We start from the raw sequence: 20,489 nt of genomic DNA on the forward strand, positions 1-20,489 counted from the left end.
AAAGGAAAAAAAAAAAAAAAAAAAAAAAAAAGGAAACGAAAGTAGTATGAGCAGGAGCTCAACAAGCGAATCGATTGTAGGTAATGAACGCCGACGTTGAATGAAAGTTCGTCATCCCTGGCCACGTTTGTCGAGTGGAAGAAAAATGGTGAGAAAAGAGGTTGCGTCGGGCCTTCCTGCACGCAAAAAGCGTCCTTGCAAATTCTATCAAGATTTGGCGCAGCTCTCTTGATTTTTTGCAACTAGGCACGATGGCGAGCATCAACGGATCGACTCCGGGACACCCGTCTCTCATTGCGTGGCTCGGCGAGCACCGGTGTGGACGGCACGCGCCGGGCTATGCGGGATGGCTTATTTGCGACGCTTGCGGGGGGGGTTCGCTTGCGTAGGGTTGTCTCTGTTTCTCCGCTGTCGGTGCCGCCGCTGGGGCTTATCGTCGCCGTTGGTGAGGTGTTTGTGATGGTCGGGATGTTGCTGGTGCGGCGACCCGTCGTCAGCCTCATCATCATTGAGTCTCGTTTGCCCCCGCCGGTGCTCGTGCTGCTGATGCTGGCGCTGCTGCTACCGCCACTCTCAGTCTCGGTGTCGCCACTGGTCGTCGAGCTCTGGTGATGACGCTTGCTGCGTTCCGTTAGTGCGTGGCTCGTCAGGTGGAGCTCGCGCTCGAGATCCTTGGCACCCCTTGGGTAGTCCGCCGAGGTGTTGAGCTTCTTGCGGTATGCACGCAGCGTGCGGCAGACTTGCTCTGTGGACATGTTGAGGCTGCCAAATTCGCTGCTCGATTTCGTGGCCGGGGAGTGTCGGCCTCGGTTGCGGAAGTCTGCCGAGGACCGCCGCAGGCTACTGGTGCTGGAACGGCCCGTAAGCCTGTGCAGAGCTTTGGTTCTAGGACTGGAGGGCGAAGGAGATCGTCGGTTTTGGGGAGTTTTCGCCCCGGGAGGTGGTGAATTTCCGCGAGAAATTGACCCGTTGCGGACAGTCGTCGGAGTTAGTGAGTAGCGAGATGTTTTCTTCCGCAATCGTGGAGGCGACTGGTCGCGGACCGGTGTCGTGGTAGGACTGCTCTCCTGTCTTAGACCCGCTAATTCCGATCGAGACAGAATTCGCCGCAGCGGCGGCTTGGTCGCGGTCAGTTCTTTAGACGGGGTTTCTTCCTCCTCGTCGCGGAGGTTCGCCTGTGAGAGTTCTTGGGTCTGCTGCGGCTGAACGGACAGGTCCCAGATCATCACCACGCCGTCGAGGCCAGTGCTGACCAGCGTGAAACTCCCACTGTCCTGGGCAGGGAGAAGCATGACATCGCTGACGCCTTCCGAATGACCGAATTCTCGAGTAAAAAGAACGTCCCGCTCCAGATCGTACACTCGGATTGACTTGTCAGTCGTGGCAACTCCAACGAGCAGCCGGGGAGTCTGTCCCGGAATATCGCTGGTAACCGTCAACGAGCTCATGACTACGGCGTCATTGCTTTCTTGGTCCGATGCTCGGAATGAATGGATGTGTCGTCCAGACGGCACGTCATATCGTTGCACATGCCGGTCGATAGTGGACACGACTACCGTATCCGGTTCATCCGGCACGACTGCCATCGAGACCGGTGAGACTTTCAGAGTGATGACCTTGGTTAACAGGTAGGCAGTCACGGTTGTTGCATCCATTTCTCGGGTAACTTTCTCCCGGACGATGATGGTTCGGTCCGCGGAGCAGGAGAGTAGTCGGGCACCGTCGTTCATGAATAGCAGCCGACCTACAGCTCCAACGTGATCGTCCATTGTCTGAATCAGCTCAAATGCGTCGCTTGTTTTCCTGAACAGCTGCACCATTCGATCCCGGCCGGAACTTGCGACTAAATGCTGGTCCGAATCGGACGCTACGGCGATATCTGTCACTTCAGCTCCGTGGGCTCGAACTTCATTGATGCATTTCCAGGGACTCGCGGTCAGCACCCTGATTCTGTCAGCATGTTTACAGCTCTGAAGGGTCGCTTTGTGATAAAAAAAAGATCTCTTACCTCAGGACTCCATAACGGTCCCCGGAAACGAACAGCCCAGCCTCATCTACCGCTTGAACAACCTTAAGCTCATTGGAAATGTCATCCTCCGCTGTCGCTAACTGCTCCAGCTCAATCTTCTTTGCACTTTGGCATCTGCCCCGCAAAGTCCAAAAGTAGACAGACCCGTCGCATGACCACGTGTAAAAGTCCGCTTCGAGGGCATTCGGTGTCTTCAAAGATCCAACGCCGAGGACAGGGTTTCGATGTGCCGGCATCACACTGTCCGCGATACTAATATCGTCGTCACAACCAAAGTCATCGACCGGGATGACGTGGATCTCTCTCGCCGAGTCGACCGTCACGATGTGACTGGAGAGAAATGCCATCGAAACCAGCGTCGGCAACTTCTCCCTGGAAACACTGACATCACTCGACACACTGGGTGCGGGCGACGGACATTCTGCCACCGCTCGAAGCTGTGAAATACGGAGTTTCATGGTCCGCCTCCCTCGGCCCCCGAGCCAGACTACGTCCATATCCGTATCCAGAGTCACAGATGTCACGCCAAACCCAACGTATCTGACCAGATACAATTTCTGGGCGCCTCCTCTGTCGTCCAGAAGGCATAAAGCACCATTGTCCGTACATATGATGGCCTCTGTATCAGAGATACTGGCTATGCATGTGAACGTCTGCTCCCCAAGATTGCCCAGCAGGCAGTTTCTGCCGGATAACGCCTTTGGTGTGTTGCTTGGGGGCCCTGTGGAAGGGTCTAGGCTTAGACGTGACTTGTGGGGAGAGCCTGCGGCTGAATCGGCAAGTCTCCACACCTTGACATGGCGTACGCCAACTCTGCATTAAAGAAAGTCCGATCAGTATGTAGAAAACAAGATAGGTGATCGTTAAGCATACGTTATCAAAGTCTGGCCCATCCAACACATGTCGCGGACGAACGATGTGCACTTGTTGGTTGAGTGCAACTTCGCCGCGCCAGTCCGGAGGTTGATGGACCACACAAAAAGGAAGCCATCATTGATATCGCCCAACGTGGCCAGATACTGCGAGTTGGCACTGAATGCAAGGCTCCGCACTCCAATCGAGTGCTCCGTCATGATCGTTAGCGGCACATCACGTGAGGCATCTCTCGCTGTCGAGAAAATCAGAACCCGGGGATTGTATCCAGTCTAAGACGCAAGTCAGTTTGTGGGTTCGTTCCGGTTCCATGTGAGCGGAATTACCTCTCCAACGGCCAGAAACCTGCCATTTGGACTAATGGCAACACTGGTTACTGCCTTAATGCGTTCCCGCGACGACCATGTCCTCCAGTTACTGGGATCGCCCCATTCACTGTTAGGAGATGTTCCGTACGGGCTAGGACCAGGTGCCAGTCGACTTGAGGAATACCTGTTCCGGTTATCTGGAGTCGATGGGCTTGTCGATTGATTGTAAAATGAAGTAACTGGGTTCACCGGCGTCGCAGTAGGACGGGCGCGGTAGAACCGCTGACTTACCGAGCCATCCGGCTCAATCTCGGCCAATATTGCCGCCGATCCCACACACAGCGCAAAGGATCTGGACGGTTCGTGGGATGAGAAGCCATTGGGCGTTGCGGTTGTGGTTCCTATGACCGTCTGCAGGGAGAGTGTTGTTTGATACGCGGAAGCTTTGCTTGGCGACCGCGCGCTGGGTCTCAAGACAGGAGAACTGGAGGGGGTGATTTTGAGCGCTGATCCTGGACCGGACAACTTGCTCTTCGAGCTCCACGGGGTGCTAGCCATCACAGCTACATCCGTGCATCTGTCTGTTCGCGCAGGACTTTAACGAGGTCGATGACTGCTCCTCGACATTTCAATCGAGATCAAGCGTCCTCGACCGAGAGACCCATTGAATGGTCTGTCACAGGAATGCTTGCTAGCAGAGGTGGGTTTTTTTCTTCGTGGACTGAGCGCGAGCGATCAGGAATTTTTGTCCAGCTCGCAAAGATGACGAATTGTTGATCAACCACAGGAACGCGGGGAGAGATCGAGGTAAACAGTACTCCGTACAAGCGCCGGTATTGCGACGGCGAATTTCGTGAATTCGGCAACGAATGGACGGCGATTGAACGCGGATAAGGAGTGACGAAAAGAATCTCTTGCGAATCGAAGCAAACGAGAGTGCACACTTCGAGATCGGCCAGGAGCGCGATCGTTTCCCGTTCCCGCTGAAGCTCGGCGCAGGCAGAGCTCTCCCTGTTGGTTTCCGAATCAGGACTAGCGCTCTGATCAACCTGCGATTGCCGAGAAGATCATTGCACAGGATACGGAGAATTTTCACCATTCGCCTGTATTCTAATACTAAATTGGCTATTGTTGGGAAACTAGCGTCGTAATTTGCGTACTATGCATTACAAGGCAAGCTGAGATCAGATCTAAAAGTCACGTGACTGTATTTTCATCAGTGCTGGCCGACAGGCATGGGAAGATAGCTGCAAAGTTTCGACCTTGACTTCAATCGTTACCCGCGCCATGGCGTCCAAGTGCGTGCTCTCCGATCCATTTGCTTTGTCAACAGCCCTCTACAATATCCTTCGCACCGGATCCACGATCCAATCGGCTCCCTCCCGGCCATTCACACGGCCGTCTACGTGCCTGATACGTCTCCGTTCCTGTCAGAATGCCCCGACGCGATATTCATCATTCTCAACATCTCTACGAAGCGCTGCGCAAAGTGCGGGCTCCGCGTCAAAACCAGAGAGTGATTCAATCCTTGACGAGCTCGTCTCGTCACACAATGACCAGAACTCATCCCCATCGAAACCTGAAGTGAAAAGCACCCCCCATGAACGCGACTCTGAAAACGCGCAGAAAAGTTCTGGCGTGAAGTCTTCGAGTGATAAATCGAAAAGCCAGTCATCGGCCAAAAGTTCTAAGGCCGACGAGCCAAAACAGAAGAAAAAGAAGGAGCCATGGCAGATTCAGAAAGAGGCACTGAAGAGGAAGTTCAAGGAGGGCTGGAACCCTCCCAAGAAGCTCTCTCCAGACGCCATGGAGGGTATTCGGCATTTGCACGCCATGAACCCGGAGCAGTTCACGACGCCGGTGCTGGCGGAGCAATTCAAGGTGTCGCCAGAGGCGATTCGCAGGATTCTCAAAAGCAAGTGGCGACCGTCAGAAGAAGAGATGGAGGACCGTCGGCGGCGCTGGGAGAAGCGGCAATGGCGCATCTGGGATCACATGGCAGAGCTGGGGTTGCGGCCCAAGCGGCCTGGAGCCAAGTCACCCCTGGATGAGGATTAGGTTTGCAGTCTCATCGGAAGCAGCAGTTCAGTAAAAATAGACCATTTCTCCGCGGTATCCCTAATCCAGAATGTAGAGCATTGCTAGATAAATTGATTACGAGTATTCCGAATGTTACTCTGCTGGATAAAAGGGATGAGCATCAATAGTGTCCTGAATTTGCCAACGCAGTGATCCTAAACTTGGCTATACGGCGCTAAGAATCCAAGGATCCGTCCAGCAACACTTCAGTTCTCAGCTCAACGCCCGACTTCTTATCCATCTCTCGCCGTTGGAATGATTGGCGCGCTATAACAGCATGCCAAGGGCCCTCCGTGGTCGCTTTTGCATCGGTCGCGTTATTCCTGGCGCCTCCCGCCGGCTTGTTCTACTCGACGCCGATGCGGCGTGCCTCCAGTTGCCATGGTCGCCATGCCATCGGACATCCAGGTATTTGTGAAGTGGAAAGAACAGACCATCTTCGCGGGTGAGGACGTCGAATGCGTCATCACATTCAAGAACGTCGCGGATGCTCCCGGCGATGCTGCCAATGGCCCATCGACGCCGCAGCATGGCCGCAGGGCCTCGCGCTCCTTGAACGGCATCCCTTCTTCCGGCAACAATGACGGCTTCTTTTCAGTGAGATCGCCGGCCAGTCTTTTCTTCGGCAGCAAGGGCCGATCGGCACCGCAGTCACCTCGCCGTCCACCCGATCGGTCGCACCGGGTGTCCGCGTCGCTGAGTTCGCCGCTAAACGGCCCCAACAGCTATCCCCCGCTACATACGCCGCCGCCGCGCTTCGATCAATCATCGGGACATAGACACAAGAGATCCGTATCCATTTTGTCGATCGAAAGCGATACGGGGAGCGCCGCGGATAAGCCCTCCCTATCCTCGCCGTTAGGTCGTCCGGGCCATCGCGCCCATGGCCGATCGGCGAGCGTGCAGATACTCCCCAGACGAGGGCCAGAGGACCCTCCTTTTTCGCCTGGTGCGTTTGACCAGCGCATATGGATGATGGGACGCTAACAACTTCTTCAGGCCCAAGGACCCCAAGCATCCGTGGCCCACCTTTCCCCGAAATCAATGTTGGCCCAACTCAGTTGGATAAAGATGCGCTCAGATCGCCTCGTCCTGGGCCACCCATACCGAGCCCAAGATCGCCTTTGGAGATGTCTAGGTCCCGCCGTGGCCGGCCGCCGCCATTGCCGACAGACTTCAAGTTTCCCATGACGCCACCTCCGGCGAGCGAGTCGAGTGCCGACCAGACAACGGCTGCCAGTGATCGAAACCCTTCGAGTCGGCCGTCGTCCAAATCTGTGGCGAGGGATCCGCCGAGTCTCACCCAGCAGCCACACTTACTACCGGCGACAAAAATTATGTCCAGCTCCAATGGGAGTACTAGAAGCAGCGGAGAGTTCTACACACTGAGCAATAATTCTACGGAGACATTAGAATCTGAATATACAAACTACGGAGGTAACCAGCCGCGAGCGAACGTCGCTCGGCACAGGCGCCACTACTCGGGCATCGAACCCGTGGGCAAACCGCGGGACGCAGTGACGCTGCTGATGGGCTATGCGCAAATAAGCGCGTCGTTCACCGTTGACGGCTCGCTGATTAACCAGGCCATTTTCGACGAGGTGAAACGAAAGGGAGTCGTGGGAGGTCAAGGAAGCGGGCCCAGTGGTACTGGTGGCGCAGAGAAGAGTCGTCGCAGTGGTGGGTTGCTTGGGGCGTTGGGCTGGAATGTAATTGAAGATTCCCTCAGCGGTTTTTTGTCGAACGGCGATCTCAACGGTTTGCGGGATATGAGAGGAGTGACATCTTCAAAGTCGATTCCATTGCTCTCCACGCCTCAGTCGCTTTTGTTCGTTGACCTTCGACTCGGGCCCGGAGAGGAGAGCTCATACTCGTTCTCCTTTACCCTTCCGAGAGGACTACCAGCTAGCCACAAAGGCAAGGCGATCAAGATTTCTTACAATTTAATTATTGGCACGCAACGGCCCAGCGGACCAAAGCAAGTGCAGCAGGTCAACCGCATTAATATTCCCTTTCGAGTATTTAGCGGAGTCAATGGTACGTTTTTGCTATTCCCGAAGTGATTCCTTTGATGCTAAGCTGGGGTTCAGCTCACGGTGACGTGCTTGGCCACGATCTAATGTCTCCATACGTTCTCCTACGGGATGAGGCGCGGGTACAGAAATTGATCAACAACCATCCTCGACCGGCGCCCAAAGAGAAGAGCATCAGTGGTCCCACATGGACGAATGCGACTGAATTTCTATCTTACGTCGACGAGATCCTGGCGAAACCTCGGCGGGCATCCATAAGCACGACCGCCACCCCGTTAGGTCGAGTTCTCTCGGCTGAACAAGCTGGCCCCGCACCCTCCTGCAAAGACGCCATTGACCTGGCTATCCTTCGCAGCAATCAAATCGACAGCGCAAACCGCAGTGCCAACCGGTTTGAGATTGCACGCAATGGCCAGCGGATCGCTGTCGTCGTGTTGAATCGCCCTGCACATCGTCTTGGAGAGACCGTTTTGGCTACGATCGATTTCACCGATGCTGCCTTACCTTGTTACTCTCTACGTGCCACATTAGAGACGTCAGAAAAAGTCGATCCTTCCATCGCTGTGCGGTCGAATGCTAGCATCCACCGGGCCACCCGGCGGATTCACGCGTCGTATTTCGAAAATACGCTTTTCGCGACGCGAGTGGTCTTCAGCCCCGCGATCCCGATCACTGCTACGCCGACCCTCCTGACCAGCGGCGTCCGACTGGTTTGGGAGCTACGATTTGAATTTGTGACGCTGGATTCGGCCCACGACGACGAAGGTTTGGCGTTAACAGGGGCTAATCTATTGGATACCATTGGCGAAGATGAGCGAGGAAGGGTATTCTCGGCGGTGGAGACGTTACCCTGCGAGTCGTTTGAAGTTGCAATACCACTGACGGTGTATGGCGAAACGGTCCGAGAGCCGTCAGCCGAGGAGAGCGAGGGATACTCTTTGTGACAGAGATTGTTGCATTAGGTTTAAAGCTGTATTCTATTACTATCAAGAGACTCAATTGACCAGGTTTGACATTGTAGATCTGAATTTAATCACGTGACTTATCACCCCGGCAACAATCGAGCGTTGTCGTTGTCGATCACCACCCTCTGCCCAATGTAGCGGGCGAGACCAAGCGTCACCAGACTAGGTAAGTTAGCGATTGGAGACCAAGACTAAATTCGCACTTTTGTTCCCTAGGTGGGTAGGTATCTCTAAGCGGGCCAGATACCTGTGTATGTACCATGATATGCGTTCGTTGGCTGACGCCGTTATCATGGCATTTGCAAGGCAGCTTCTTGACCGTCACCCAGTCGAGATCGACGAGCACACTCTCTGGCATACGAGTATTGTAGCTCATATTTTCGTGCACGACGACAGAAACAGAAATACGAACACTCGGCCCGGAGACTATTGAACCATGGCAACGTTTCTCAACACAATGTTCGTGCTGCCCCTCCTCACTTATTCATCCGGACATCCAATGCTGACGACTAGCTCGTACCCCCAGCAACTCGCGCTCCAAAGGCACCTTCAAGCCACGGTCCACTACCCGAGGCTCATCCAGCTACCAGCTGCGACAGTTCGCCGAAGCGACGCTCGGCAGTGGGAGTCTGCGCAAGGCCGTTAAGTTACCTGAGGGAGAGGATCTGAATGAATGGCTGGCTGCAAATGGTACATCATTATGACTCCTCCCGGGCAGGATAATATTCTGATGGTGAATTCTCTAGTGGTCGACTTTTACAACCAGATCAATCTTCTTTATGGATCGATTACGGAGTTTTGTTCCCCGCAGTCGTGTCCGGAGATGAAAGCTACGGATGAGTGCGTGATCGTCTACCGTATCTCCAAGGGAAAGTCAGCTGCTAATGAAGTGGACGATTTTTAGATTTGAATACCTCTGGCAAGACTCTGAAAACTACAAACGGCCCACCAAGATGTCGGCGCCAGAATACGTTGAGCACCTCATGAGCTGGGTGCAGAGCAACATTGACAACGAATCCATGTTCCCGAGCCGAGTCGGTAAGTTCATCCATATCCTTAAATCGTTCTTCCCACCTGCTAAATCCTGGGAAACGGTATAGGCGTCCCGTTCCCCAAAACATTCCCATCTCTTATCCGACAAATCTTCAAACGCCTCTACCGTGTCTACGCGCACATCTACTGCCACCATTACCCCGTCATTGTGCATCTCGGACTTGAGCCGCACTTGAACACAAGTTTCAAGCATTACGTACTCTTCGTCGATGAGCACAATCTCGCAACGGGGAAGGATTTCTGGGGCCCGTTGGGGGATCTGGTAGATAGTATGTTGAGGAGTGATTAGTTTTCTACCCTTCGTTTCTTTTCTTTCTCTTTAGATCTGTTGAAGAGGGTGGGAACAGGCCAGGATGGCGGGGCGTTTGGTTTGGGTCTCGGGCTGGTGATGGATGGAAATGAATGGGTTAATGGCAGACCTGCATGAGTTATTCTATTTTCATGTCTGTTATCGTCATGTTGTTCCCGTTAGATGGCGATGTTTTAATAGTCATTGCATGGATATACTCTTCTCGTTCTCTATCGAATTGATAAGGAAAACAACAAAGAGAGGAAGAAAATTCTACTATCAGCTGTATGCACATGCACAAGGATCGTCTTCGTTCTTCTGAAAAAAATAATGGCACAGGGTGCGGATTGAATTATTTTACACAGCCTCCGTGAGGGCCCGGTTCAACTTGCTGATCTTGGAGGAGACGCTGAGATCAATGGTACGATCGCCAATCTCGACAACCAGTCCGCCAATGATGTCGGGGTTGACCTATTCGTCCTTGTTAGCTCCCAATTTCGAGAATACATGGGCGCAGAGAGAAGTACCTTGGTAACCACCTTGAGCTTCTTGCCCTGGCTAATCTCCGACTTGGCGACGGCGCGCTCAATGCGCTGGATGGTCTTGTTGTCGAGCTCCTACAAACCCTCGTCAACACCGAGTCGACCAATACGATGGGAAAAAAAGGTGACGAACCTGCGCGCTGGTAATGTTCAGCTCAATCTCCCCCCGATGCGCGCTCATGAGCGTTCCAAACTTCTCCACAATGCTCTCCAGCAGACCCAGCCGGTTGTTCTCCGCCAGCGTATTCAGGAAGTTCTTGAGGATGCTGTCCTTGTCGGCGGCGGCGCCACCGGCAACCCGCTGGAGCTCGGCCACGATTTGCTGCTTATCCGCGGCGCTCAGGGTCGGCGCGTTCAAGATGGAGGTGAGCTTGGGATCCTTCTTGAAGACGGTGCCCAGCTGTGTCAGGGCTTTGGCGACGTTCTCGAGGTTGGAGGTTTTGGCGGACGCAGTGTACTATTTCTTTCCTTAGCCCGATCCCCCTTTCCCATCTGTTCAATAGGAACATACCAGGGCATTGGCATACGTCCCATCAACACCGTACAGCGCAACCGGTGGCCGCACGTCCTGAGCCGCCGAGGAGGCGTACGTCCGCATCCCGACTCGGGTCGAGGCGCGCAGACCGGCGCGGGCAACGCGGGAAGCCAACATGGTGCAAGCGATCAGGTATCCCAAGCCAGAGACCGTCGGCAAGACGATGTAGTTCGATCCAATGGCCGGGCACGACGCAATTGAGGGAGAAAACTTCTTGTTGCTGGGATGTGACGGAAGTCGACGTTGCGCACTTTGCTGGGCTCGGCAAACCCCGTCTGAATCTTGTCACGTGATCACCGCCCGATCCGCTCCGGCTGTGGTTCCGATTCCCGGACTCTTCCTTGTTGGCACTTAACATAACCCTAGCCCTAGGTAACTTGGATCTGCAGGTCAAATACGAGGAGCTTATGATAACGACATGGCGATTAGTCTTTTTTGACGAGGTTTAATTACTCCATTTCTGCCTTGAGGAGCCTTTCTCGAGAGGGGGCATATTTGACTCAGTGTTTGATAGTGGCCGCTTTCGTTCATCTAGTACCTAATACAGCAGTTTATTGCTGAACATCAACAGCCTGGCCTTTACTTCACCGTTCTTTGAGTTGAAGAGTCGACGGTATGATCTCCCCGATTTATGGATGCTTGCTGGGCCCTGTTAAGAATAGCAGAGATCGTGAATGGCGAGGAGCGTTTCTCGAACGACGCATTCCTTTGAACAAGTACGTAAAGTTATTCATATGGATGGTGTACTTGTTAGATTTGACCTTTGCTTGGATTTCACACGAGTGTAAATAGATTGAAAGGAAGAATGGAGGCGGATTATTGTGGAAATGCCTTCCGGGCTGAATTTGACATTGTCGGTTTTCTACCATTCGAGCTCGTGATCCCAATCGTGGAACATCTGGCTCAGGTCAACATTTTTCGATGTCAGAGGGTGCGACAGTACTGACTTCTTCAAGTGATTTCAAGATTCTGACAGTGCCGTTCTAGGTCTCGAAGCGATGGCACGCGGTTTTCTCATCTGATGCCGTCATCAAAACTGTTCTACTCAATACCCTTGCGGCTCTGGGCCTAGATGAAGCGAGTATCTCGACCAGCACCGACGCAATAACTTACATTCGTTGGCTAGCTGGCCTGCGAACTGGCCGCCCGGTAAAGAAGGTCTTCTCCCCCTGAAAAAAACACGAAGACAGGCCCCTCAAAGTTGACTACTCTGAACGACGACTGTGCTACCACTTTGAAAACGATGCCACGGTGATAGATCTCGAGACAGGAAAGGAATCCATTTTCAACCTTGACGATCCCGGTCGTATCGAATCCATAAAACTTTGTGGTCACTATCTATTTGCGTCGAGACGGAACAGGTAAAGTACCCAGGAGTTTGTTGTTTTTTTTTTTTTTTTTCCTCCGGGTGGTTCCATCTAACCCTGGTGCAGGTACGGTACCAGACGTATAATAGGGTGGGATCTACGGACGTCGGAAAAAGTGCCAGTGCAGTTACGAGAATTTCTCTGGGCTCACCTTCATATTACTCTCGTTGGGGAGGGAGTGATCGTAATTCCCTGGGTCAAGGCGCAGGGTCACAGAATCGCCATATGCAATATGAGAACTGGAGAGTGGTATGAAACTGGTTCCTTTTCCAACCTATGGTTGTGGCATGCGGACGAGAAGGACGATGTGCTGGTCACCTTCGAGATCGACTGGGACAAACATCCCGCTGAGGTACAGCAGACCAAGTGGTCGTTTAAATGGCTGGGAGCTGCTTGAACGGAAACACTTCCGCCTCTCAGAGGACGAACGTCTCATGGCACAGAGAGAGTTCTGGCGACAAATGGACGATTGGAAACGCACCTACGGCCGCAAAACGGTGACAACCATGTACAATGTTGATGACCAACGTAGGCTGTTCCAAATGGTATACGACTATGTGGTCGATGGACTCAGCCTCCGGTGGATCAGCTACGTCGAGCCCGAAGAATTCTTTGTCTTGTCCCGTTTTGATTCTCTGAGTCTGGACATCGCCTACCGCTGGTCCCAGCAACTTCGCGGGATCATGATCTACAACGCCGCCACGGGGACCACAAGCGTACGCCCGTATCAATTGGACATTCGAGAAACAAGGCCTCACATCAAGTTCTCTCCCCCACCTCCATGAGAGCATCCCCTGGGGGACTGGGACCCATTCTATCACTCGATCATGATATGCACCGGCGGCAATGAGACCTATATTATATGCAGTGACGATGGCGCGCAGTTCTGGCTCTTCAATCCGGACTTCCTGCCGGATATCCCTGGTGCGGAGCCTTTCCTTGCCAGGGAGGAGTGGATGATTTGTATTCACTCAAGGGGACGCAGAAAAATGTTTAACTTGTCGGGAAGAACACAAATGTAACGGACAGCCAAACATCAATGCAGTTCTTCCCAACTTTCGACATGCAATTATTAGAGTAGTAAGTACTGGAGTAGTATGTGGTATATGACATACATGGAGACATGGACATGATCAGCAAATCGAGGCCCAGAAACAAACTCAAAAGAAAGATAACAGGATTTTAAATAGAGGAAATCAATTTGGAATCAAGCGAGTGTCTCTTGGCCTGAGAAAGAAAAACGATCCAAACGTAAAAAAAGTGAGAAGTAAAGAAAGAAACAGCAAGAAAGCATAAAACGAATGATAGGACCTGCCTGACTCCGCCAGCTCCTTGCCCCGGATATCAAGAAACGAGGGAATATTAAAAAAGTGTGAACGATTTTTCATGCTGAAGCAGTATCCAAAACATCTCCGACCAAGAAAGCGTGCAACACGACGGCAAGGCGAATCAGTCGGGTTCATAGACAAGAGGTTCCTGATTCCTGCCGCCCCTGTACCCTGGCGCCGCCTTCATGCAATCACAGGTCAAAATCATTATGTCACGGGGAAAGGGCACGGTCCCCCTGGATTCTCATCCAGGCCGGCCGACCGGGGCGCCACCATAAGGGGCGGCGCTCACGGTTCCGTCCGTTCATGTCGCCGTTGCCGTCTTGCCCTTGTCGTCATCCCCTTCGTGGTCGAATTCATTCGAGGTGGCGGCGGAGGAATCTGTAAACCCTTCGTCCGAGGGGTGGCCGTCAGACGGCGCTGACGACAGGGACTGATCTTGGGTCTTATCATTCTCACCTGAGGCATCATGATTCGATGCGGGGGGCTGGCCGACCGCCTGCGATCGCCTCTTGTTCAACCGCTCTTCTTGCTCCCGTAGACGCTCCTCGGTTTCGCGGATCTTTTGCTGGAGAGCCTGAAGTTCTCGCTCGCGGATGGTCATCATTTGTTTCCTGCGGGGGAGCTGTCAGCGCCACCATGATGTCGTCGATGATCGAGCGCTTGCCGACACATACTTTTGTTGGACCGTCTGGTCGAGATGGTTGATATCGTTGTCCAGCATGAAGGCACTATCCAGAGCCACCGAGAACGCCTGCGCCATGGTACTACAACCTGTCAATGCCATGCCTCCAAGGCCGGGCAATCAAATAGAGGGATATTTGACCGCTCAGGATCCAAGTCGGGAGGGGACATACGACTGTGGCCGGCGCGGGTTTGGTTGCCACTCCTCCGTGTCGGACATTTTGATTGACAACCGTGCGCGTCGTCGCTTGCTGCTTTACTTTTCACGTGGATTGATGCGGCACCCGTCGAGTTGGACGATGGGATGCACCTGGCGCGTCGTTATCAAGGGATGATCTTCCCAGCGGGATGGCTGGTCCGCGCGTTGTCCGGGTGAATCAGAACCCGCTGAAGATTCCGCAGGCAAGAATGGCGATCGAAGATCCACGGATGGACAGAAGCAAGAAGATTTACAGTGCGTGGATATGGAGAAAATCGCAGTACTCTTGGGATGAAGAGGGACAGGGATTGGAGTCCGAGACTACTGAATCGTGATTTGGCTCAAAAGATTTGAAGGTTGATCTGTCGAGTCTAAACTTGTCCCAGTTTAGGCCCAACCAAAGACCTCCTTTTAGTGAAGCTTGGGGGTTCAAGAGGGGGTGTGCGGGCCACTGGGATCAAATTTCAGCACGACTGGCGCAGTCGATCCACGAAACCACTGCAAAGCGGGCCGGGCCTGAGCCCCTGGAATTGGGGGGAGTTCCAGGGGAGAACCTCCCCCAAGCTGCCCTAAGCCTTCTACGGGGTTAGGCCCGACGACGGCCGCCTTTGACTGGCTGCGGCCCACGATCAAAAAAGGGGGAGATGGGAGGATTATGTAAGTGGCGTCCAGCAAGAACAGAGCGCTGGGACGGGGACAAAGAGCGCTCATCACGGCCATAAATACAACAACGATGGAAGGCCAAGGATTCCAATTGATATGGATATGGATGGAAAAAACAGAAGAAAGCATTGAGTTAACCTAATAACTAGCTATCCCGGTTAATGTCCTTCCAGCTCGTTTACAGCTCATATCGCGACTCGGCATGCATCACCGGCAGCTCGGACTCCCCGCCCAATCATAGCGAACACCGGATTGCAGCACGCCAGGAACGCCGAGTAATGAGTACAGCATGCAGAACCTAGGTACTTTCATACTACTCGTAAGTACACGGCTGCTGTCATCCAGAGCAGCGGCTGAGGTAGATGCGGGAGCAAGAAATCATCGCACAACGGCCCATGGAGTGGTCGAGGAGGCTGGTCACGTGACTTTAGCACAAATGGGCATTGACAACGCGGTCGCGGTCACGTGTTCCACCCGAGATGAGCAATTTTCAGGGCTGCGCGGCTGAGCGGATCAACCCAACCAGATCGCATATGATCGCAGAGACGCCCGGACGCGACAGACGCCTGGTCAGATCCTAATTTCAAGACAGCCCAATCGCCTCTTCCAACTCCGCCGAGCCGAATCACAACCGCGGTTCGATCCCGACCGCGGGCGGACACGTACTGATCAGCAATCCCTTAAGACGCGAAATTCGGACAGGACCACTCGACTAGAATACGATCCGAAACCTGGGCGATTAAGGCTCCGTTTCGCTAGTGCTAAACCCCGTCGCAAGTCTCATACTACCACCGTGGCTCCCATCCCGTCCTGCGTGACTCGCCGCTCAGACGGGCAATGGGGGATGCCTCCGCTCTCGGCCTACACCCCCTTCGAATCCCTGCTCTTCTTCCAGTCGCTCGCCACCCTTGCCGCGCCCCCGATCAACTTCGCTGCGATTTCAGAAAAGCTCTGCAATAACCGATTCATCCGCGACAATGCCGCGTTCGATGCGAACCGCCTGAGCCCTCAGGCCTTGGAGGAGCTCTATACCACCTTACTCGAGGGTGGCCTGGACAGTGTTGCGGGACAGAATGGCCAGCCGGCAGAGGGCGCGAACTCCAATCCCAAGAAGCGCAAGATTGCCGCGGTGAGAAGGGAAGATGGGAGTCTCGACATTGCCAAGTCACACTCGCTGCTGGTCCCGAGTCTCGTGACGGAATTGTATGCACGGTATAAGGAACGAGTGACTGCGGAAATCAGACAGGAGGAGAAGAAGTATCAAGAGATCCAAGATGAAATATCCAGACTATTGAAGGAGAAAGAAAAAGAGAAAGAGAATCTTCCGCCTGCGACGGCAGTCCCATCAATTCAAGCCTCCGCATCTGCACCATCGGAACCCGCCGTTCCAGATGCAAAGGATGGCCAAGCGGAGAAAGCACACCCGCCGATCGATGTGCCAGCGCCGGTCAAGCCTCAAGCTCCGGCAACAGCCCCGACAGCAACGGGCCCGAATGTGACACCTCCTGGTGCTCCTTCGCAGGCACCTCCCTCTTCGGCTGTCCCAGCACCTTCAGCGGAAGCTTCTCAAGGAAAACCTCCAACGCCCACCCAGCCGCCTGCGCCCGCTCTTAATGTTCCGCCAATACCGCCTCCGGCCAGTGACAAGCCGCCGACAACAACAGTTCCCGCCCAGCCGCCCGTGCGGGCCCAACCTGCACGGCCGATCGCGCAAACATCATCGCCGAGATCGTCTGGGACATCCAAGACAACGTTGCCACCGGGATCGACCATTGTGTTTCCAGCACAGCAGGGAACGCCAATGCCGAGCACACCTCCCGTAACGGCACCGCGGGCCCCTCCTGCACCGACCGAGAGTGCAAGTCGCAAAGGGCCTTCAATGGCAGCTCCGACACCTTCTCCTATGGTTCATCAATACCCTGCTGGGCAGTATCAACAGTGGTCCGTGCAAGCAACTCCGCAGATCGCATATGGGGGTCCTCCTGTCCAGGCCCATGGACAGAATACGAACGTTCCGATCCTGGAGCGTCCCGCGCCGTCACATCCAGTGCCTGCGCTTTCACCGCACGACGGCGGTAGACCCACGACACATCCGAATCAGCCACAACAGCCGTTGCAGCCACATGGGCCGATGAGTCCGGCTGTTTTGCAGAGTGGCGCTCCGTCACCGCGATCGGAAACCCCCGGCCACCAGACACCTGTTCATCCGCTGACCCCATCGGCTGCAGCATCCGCAAAGCGGCCGGCGCGGATGTCGGTAGATACATCCGGGTCTCTAACCCCATGGAAGCGATCTCCGCAGCTGAGCGTGACAATCCCGCAGTCTCCAGGGTCGCCTGCCCGGCCAGGCCCTGAGGATGTCAGTCCCATTAGCGACCGGGCACCGTCACCAGTGGAGGAAGAGCCCGCGGATACAGGGATGGAGACTCGAGCCCGTAAGAAACGTGCTGATGCTGATGCTGAAAGGGTCGCGCGTAGCAGCAAGCGCAATGTTCCATCGCAGGAAAGTGACAGCGCCAAAATTGAGAAGACCGCTCCATCGGCGCGAGCCAGAGGGACCGGGAGCCCTGCATCAACGCGCAGTGCTGGGCGTTCGGTGTCGTCTCACGATGAGGAGGCGGAGTCCGTTGGTGCACAACGGAAAGTCAAGGTCGAGGGTCCCGCGGAAGACACGGAGCCAGAAACGCGGACGGGTACTCGCCGCCGCGCTGCACCGGCAGCGACAGCAGCCGAGGACGCGACTGGACGGGCAAGACTGAAGCGCAAACGAGCCGCGAGCGAGACACTAGAGTCGGAGACCGCAGGGACACCTGGCCGGCAGGAGGCCACGACGGCGCCGCAAGTGGTGTACTGCACGCGCAACTTCCCGCGGACAAGCGCGCCAATCATGAACGACGTGACGGCACACAAGCACGCATCCATCTTCGCCAAACCGCTTACCGAGCGCGAAGCGCCGGGGTACAAGGATCTGATCTACCGCCCACAGGACCTCAAATCCATCAAATCCGCCATCCATCACGGCAGCAAAGCGGTCGCAGCTGCCACGGAAGCCGCAAGCAGCAGCACGCCCACAGCAGCAACGGAAGGCGAGTCACCAGCTCCTGCGGGTCCGAACAACTCCAGCACCACCACCACAACCACTGCCGCTGCACCGTCCAAGAACACAATCCTCACACTCCCCAAGACGGCAGACCTGGTCCCACCCAAGGCAATCGTCAACTCAGCACAGCTCGAAAAGGAAATCATCCGCATGTTTGCCAACGCTGTGATGTTCAATCCATCGCCAGAGGACGAGCGCGGGTTTGGACCTGCGTTCCCAATGACCTCGGACCGCAAAGAGAAGAACAAGAGCGAGCCCGCCGCGCGGGAGGAGAGCTCGCAGCTATGGGAGGTCGACGAGGGCGGCATCGTACGCGACACGCGCGAGATGTGCGAGGACGTCGAGCAGGCGGTGACGCGCTGGCGGGCTGCGGAGCGGGCCGCCGAGACGGAGTTTGGCGCAGGAGTTGGTGTCGGCAACTAAATCCAATATGTGTGATTGTTTGCGGGAAGTCACCTGTTTCTTTTTCGTGTTATGGCGTTTGAGAGCGTAATATCATTGTTCGTTTCATCATTGTAATATGTTTCCTCGGATGGAGGCAGGGGTATGTGACGTGCGACAATTGATGCAAATTTCTATGTACGAGTACATCGATTCTATCGTCCCAACACCACTTATACATATACCCAATGCATATGGACAAAGCCATGAATCGTATCATATCATATCCCGGTATCATGAACAATGCAACGAAAAGAAAGATCATGCTGCAATTCTCTGCCCCGGCCTCGTCCGGCCCAGTCCCTCCTTTGCATAAAAATCCATCGGATACACCCCCTGTCCCTGCCCATCCTCAACATCATACCACGCCTTCCTTACTCCCAACGCCACCAATGCCTCATACGGCGTCAGAAGAGGCCGCGGAAACGCATACCCCCAATCGATACTCAGCCGTGGGCAGGCGATCTGCACCCAGCACTCAACGTCGGGCATTGCGGCGAGTTTGCCGGGGAAGATCTCGCTGAGAAGGACGGTGACGTAGGGGATGTCCCTGGCGCGTAGAGCGTCCTCGAGGAGAGTCATTGTGTTCGGGTTACCTTGGCGGCCGAGGGCGCCGAGGATGATGCCCCATTTCTTCTTGTTGTGGGAGGTTTGTGTGGCGGCGGTGATTGCGTCGCGGCGGAGGGAGTGCATCTCGGCGTGGTCGTAGTGTTCGCGCGAGAGGACGCGCGCATAGGGGTCGTAGCGGTAGGCTGGGATGTTGGGGTTGTGAATCATGGCGGACTCGAGATGGAAGCGGCCGTCGCCGAGGTAGAGGAGGACATCGATTTTGTCCTCATCGGACAGCCGCGGGGAGGTGCAGCCCAGGATCTCGCCCTTGGACAAGGGCATAACTTGCGGAATGACCACACGGAACCCGGCACGCTCCAGCACGGGTTTAAGCCCATGCAACGTGGCATTGAACTGGATTGTCCCAACCATGGCGATGGTCTGCCCGGGTGTGAAATTCCGCTCCAACGTGGCAATCAAATGCGATGTATCAATGCTGATATCCACGAAGATATACAACGTCTTGATGGTCGTCACATCAACGGGGATCAAACAGCTATGTGCGTAGTGCACGAGCAGATCACAGCCCAGCGCCCGCGCTGTGTAGTCATCGATGCAGCACGCGCCGTACGTCACATCGCCCATGATCAGCGTCTCGATTCCCGGGCAAAACTCCGTCAGGATGTCCGAAATAGTAGTTGCGAACATTAACAACCCTTCGGGGAACTGCAGCGCAACGCGCTTTGCGCCCGTCGTCCGTATTTTGTGGATCGTCTTGGGGATCTCGAACGAGTAGTTCTTCGGCAGGAGGTCAATCGCCGCGAGAATGTCGGGGTTCTCTGAGATTTCTGGCGGGACATGGTTCAAGGTGCGGGGGGTTCGTCGAGGTGCTGACGTGATGTTCAGTGATGGAATATGAAATTCGCTTGCAGTCTAACCTACCCGTCTGTACCGCAGTCACATCACTCGTCGTCGCAGGTGTCTCTGAGGCTTCCGCCGTTCGTCGGCCGACAAATCTCTTCTTTGGCTGACGGCGCGGGGCAGATTCGGAGTCTGCCATGGTATCGGGTTAAAAGTAGGGAGCAGCTCAAAAGATTTGACGAGGGAATGCTGTTATCTTGAGATCATTTCCAATCAATCTCTGTATAATTTGGTTATTGTTCGTAGGGATGTTGTTGAGGGCAAGAAAAGAATATCGTTATCGTTATCGGCGTTGACAGTGAGGGGTCGGGGGAAAAAAAAATTTGAATGTTGACAAGAAAGGGATTCGAACCCTTGACCCGTGAGGGAGCGCAGCTTAAATGCGCCGTCTTAGACCACTCGACCATCTTGTCAATATCATCTAAATATTGTCCTTATAATGACTAATAAACTTTAAGTATTCAGACCGTTCAAAGTCGTCCCTGCAGGCTTGTTAACAATTGCAGGCTTCCAGAGAACAGCAAACAGAGG

General features: G+C 54.4%; 12 protein-coding genes and 1 non-coding gene across 13 annotated transcripts; 6 read left to right on the forward strand and 7 right to left on the reverse strand.

Moving 5' to 3' along the window:
• Positions 1–242: 242 nt before the first annotated feature.
• Positions 243–3,768, reverse strand: VTN49DRAFT_3534 (uncharacterized protein; the record flags this gene model as incomplete). Its single annotated transcript, XM_069411381.1, has 4 exons — positions 243–1,944; positions 2,009–2,842; positions 2,903–3,174; positions 3,229–3,768. 4 exons carry the CDS (start codon positions 3,766–3,768, stop codon positions 243–245), a joined length of 3,348 nt encoding a protein of 1,115 aa, XP_069268005.1.
• A 729-nt stretch (positions 3,769–4,497) lies between these two features.
• On the forward strand, positions 4,498–5,268 carry VTN49DRAFT_3535 (uncharacterized protein; the record flags this gene model as incomplete). Its single annotated transcript, XM_069411382.1, has 1 exon — positions 4,498–5,268. The coding sequence occupies one exon, from the start codon at positions 4,498–4,500 to the stop codon at positions 5,266–5,268; it is 771 nt and encodes a 256-aa protein (XP_069268006.1).
• A 402-nt stretch (positions 5,269–5,670) lies between these two features.
• VTN49DRAFT_3536 (uncharacterized protein) lies at positions 5,671–8,266 on the forward strand (the record flags this gene model as incomplete). Its single annotated transcript, XM_069411383.1, has 3 exons — positions 5,671–6,238; positions 6,289–7,326; positions 7,380–8,266. 3 exons carry the CDS (start codon positions 5,671–5,673, stop codon positions 8,264–8,266), a joined length of 2,493 nt encoding a protein of 830 aa, XP_069268007.1.
• A 101-nt stretch (positions 8,267–8,367) lies between these two features.
• Positions 8,368–8,663, reverse strand: VTN49DRAFT_3537 (uncharacterized protein; the record flags this gene model as incomplete). The annotated part of the gene is made up of 2 exons (XM_069411384.1): positions 8,368–8,478; positions 8,547–8,663. The coding sequence occupies 2 exons, from the start codon at positions 8,661–8,663 to the stop codon at positions 8,368–8,370; spliced, it is 228 nt and encodes a 75-aa protein (XP_069268008.1).
• A 60-nt stretch (positions 8,664–8,723) lies between these two features.
• VTN49DRAFT_3538 (uncharacterized protein) lies at positions 8,724–9,629 on the forward strand (the record flags this gene model as incomplete). Its single annotated transcript, XM_069411385.1, has 5 exons — positions 8,724–8,746; positions 8,814–8,977; positions 9,034–9,127; positions 9,192–9,325; positions 9,388–9,629. The coding sequence occupies 5 exons, from the start codon at positions 8,724–8,726 to the stop codon at positions 9,627–9,629; spliced, it is 657 nt and encodes a 218-aa protein (XP_069268009.1).
• A 357-nt stretch (positions 9,630–9,986) lies between these two features.
• VTN49DRAFT_3539 (uncharacterized protein) lies at positions 9,987–10,823 on the reverse strand (the record flags this gene model as incomplete). Its single annotated transcript, XM_069411386.1, has 4 exons — positions 9,987–10,100; positions 10,157–10,246; positions 10,305–10,628; positions 10,683–10,823. The coding sequence occupies 4 exons, from the start codon at positions 10,821–10,823 to the stop codon at positions 9,987–9,989; spliced, it is 669 nt and encodes a 222-aa protein (XP_069268010.1).
• A 498-nt stretch (positions 10,824–11,321) lies between these two features.
• Positions 11,322–12,470, forward strand: VTN49DRAFT_3540 (uncharacterized protein; the record flags this gene model as incomplete). The annotated part of the gene is made up of 5 exons (XM_069411388.1): positions 11,322–11,422; positions 11,499–11,637; positions 11,694–11,823; positions 11,908–12,067; positions 12,140–12,470. The coding sequence occupies 5 exons, from the start codon at positions 11,322–11,324 to the stop codon at positions 12,468–12,470; spliced, it is 861 nt and encodes a 286-aa protein (XP_069268011.1).
• Positions 12,471–12,507: 37 nt separating this feature from the next.
• On the forward strand, positions 12,508–12,858 carry VTN49DRAFT_3541 (uncharacterized protein; the record flags this gene model as incomplete). Its single annotated transcript, XM_069411389.1, has 1 exon — positions 12,508–12,858. The coding sequence occupies one exon, from the start codon at positions 12,508–12,510 to the stop codon at positions 12,856–12,858; it is 351 nt and encodes a 116-aa protein (XP_069268012.1).
• A 411-nt stretch (positions 12,859–13,269) lies between these two features.
• VTN49DRAFT_3542 (uncharacterized protein) lies at positions 13,270–13,677 on the reverse strand (the record flags this gene model as incomplete). Its single annotated transcript, XM_069411390.1, has 2 exons — positions 13,270–13,582; positions 13,631–13,677. 2 exons carry the CDS (start codon positions 13,675–13,677, stop codon positions 13,270–13,272), a joined length of 360 nt encoding a protein of 119 aa, XP_069268013.1.
• Positions 13,678–13,705: 28 nt separating this feature from the next.
• VTN49DRAFT_3543 (uncharacterized protein) lies at positions 13,706–14,188 on the reverse strand (the record flags this gene model as incomplete). Its single annotated transcript, XM_069411391.1, has 2 exons — positions 13,706–14,015; positions 14,079–14,188. The coding sequence occupies 2 exons, from the start codon at positions 14,186–14,188 to the stop codon at positions 13,706–13,708; spliced, it is 420 nt and encodes a 139-aa protein (XP_069268014.1).
• A 1,603-nt stretch (positions 14,189–15,791) lies between these two features.
• Positions 15,792–18,470, forward strand: VTN49DRAFT_3544 (uncharacterized protein; the record flags this gene model as incomplete). Its single annotated transcript, XM_069411392.1, has 1 exon — positions 15,792–18,470. The coding sequence occupies one exon, from the start codon at positions 15,792–15,794 to the stop codon at positions 18,468–18,470; it is 2,679 nt and encodes an 892-aa protein (XP_069268015.1).
• Positions 18,471–18,749: 279 nt separating this feature from the next.
• On the reverse strand, positions 18,750–20,097 carry VTN49DRAFT_3545 (uncharacterized protein; the record flags this gene model as incomplete). Its single annotated transcript, XM_069411393.1, has 2 exons — positions 18,750–19,927; positions 19,980–20,097. 2 exons carry the CDS (start codon positions 20,095–20,097, stop codon positions 18,750–18,752), a joined length of 1,296 nt encoding a protein of 431 aa, XP_069268016.1.
• A 192-nt stretch (positions 20,098–20,289) lies between these two features.
• On the reverse strand, positions 20,290–20,371 carry VTN49DRAFT_t54. The gene has a single exon. It is a non-coding gene; the product is annotated as a tRNA-Leu (tRNA).
• Between the last annotated feature and the right edge of the window lie 118 nt (positions 20,372–20,489).

The sequence above is a fragment of the Thermomyces lanuginosus genome (assembly GCF_041956635.1).
Source record: "Thermomyces lanuginosus strain ATCC 200065 unplaced genomic scaffold VTN49scaffold_29, whole genome shotgun sequence".
Classification (NCBI taxonomy): Eukaryota; Fungi; Ascomycota; class Eurotiomycetes; order Eurotiales; family Trichocomaceae; genus Thermomyces; species Thermomyces lanuginosus.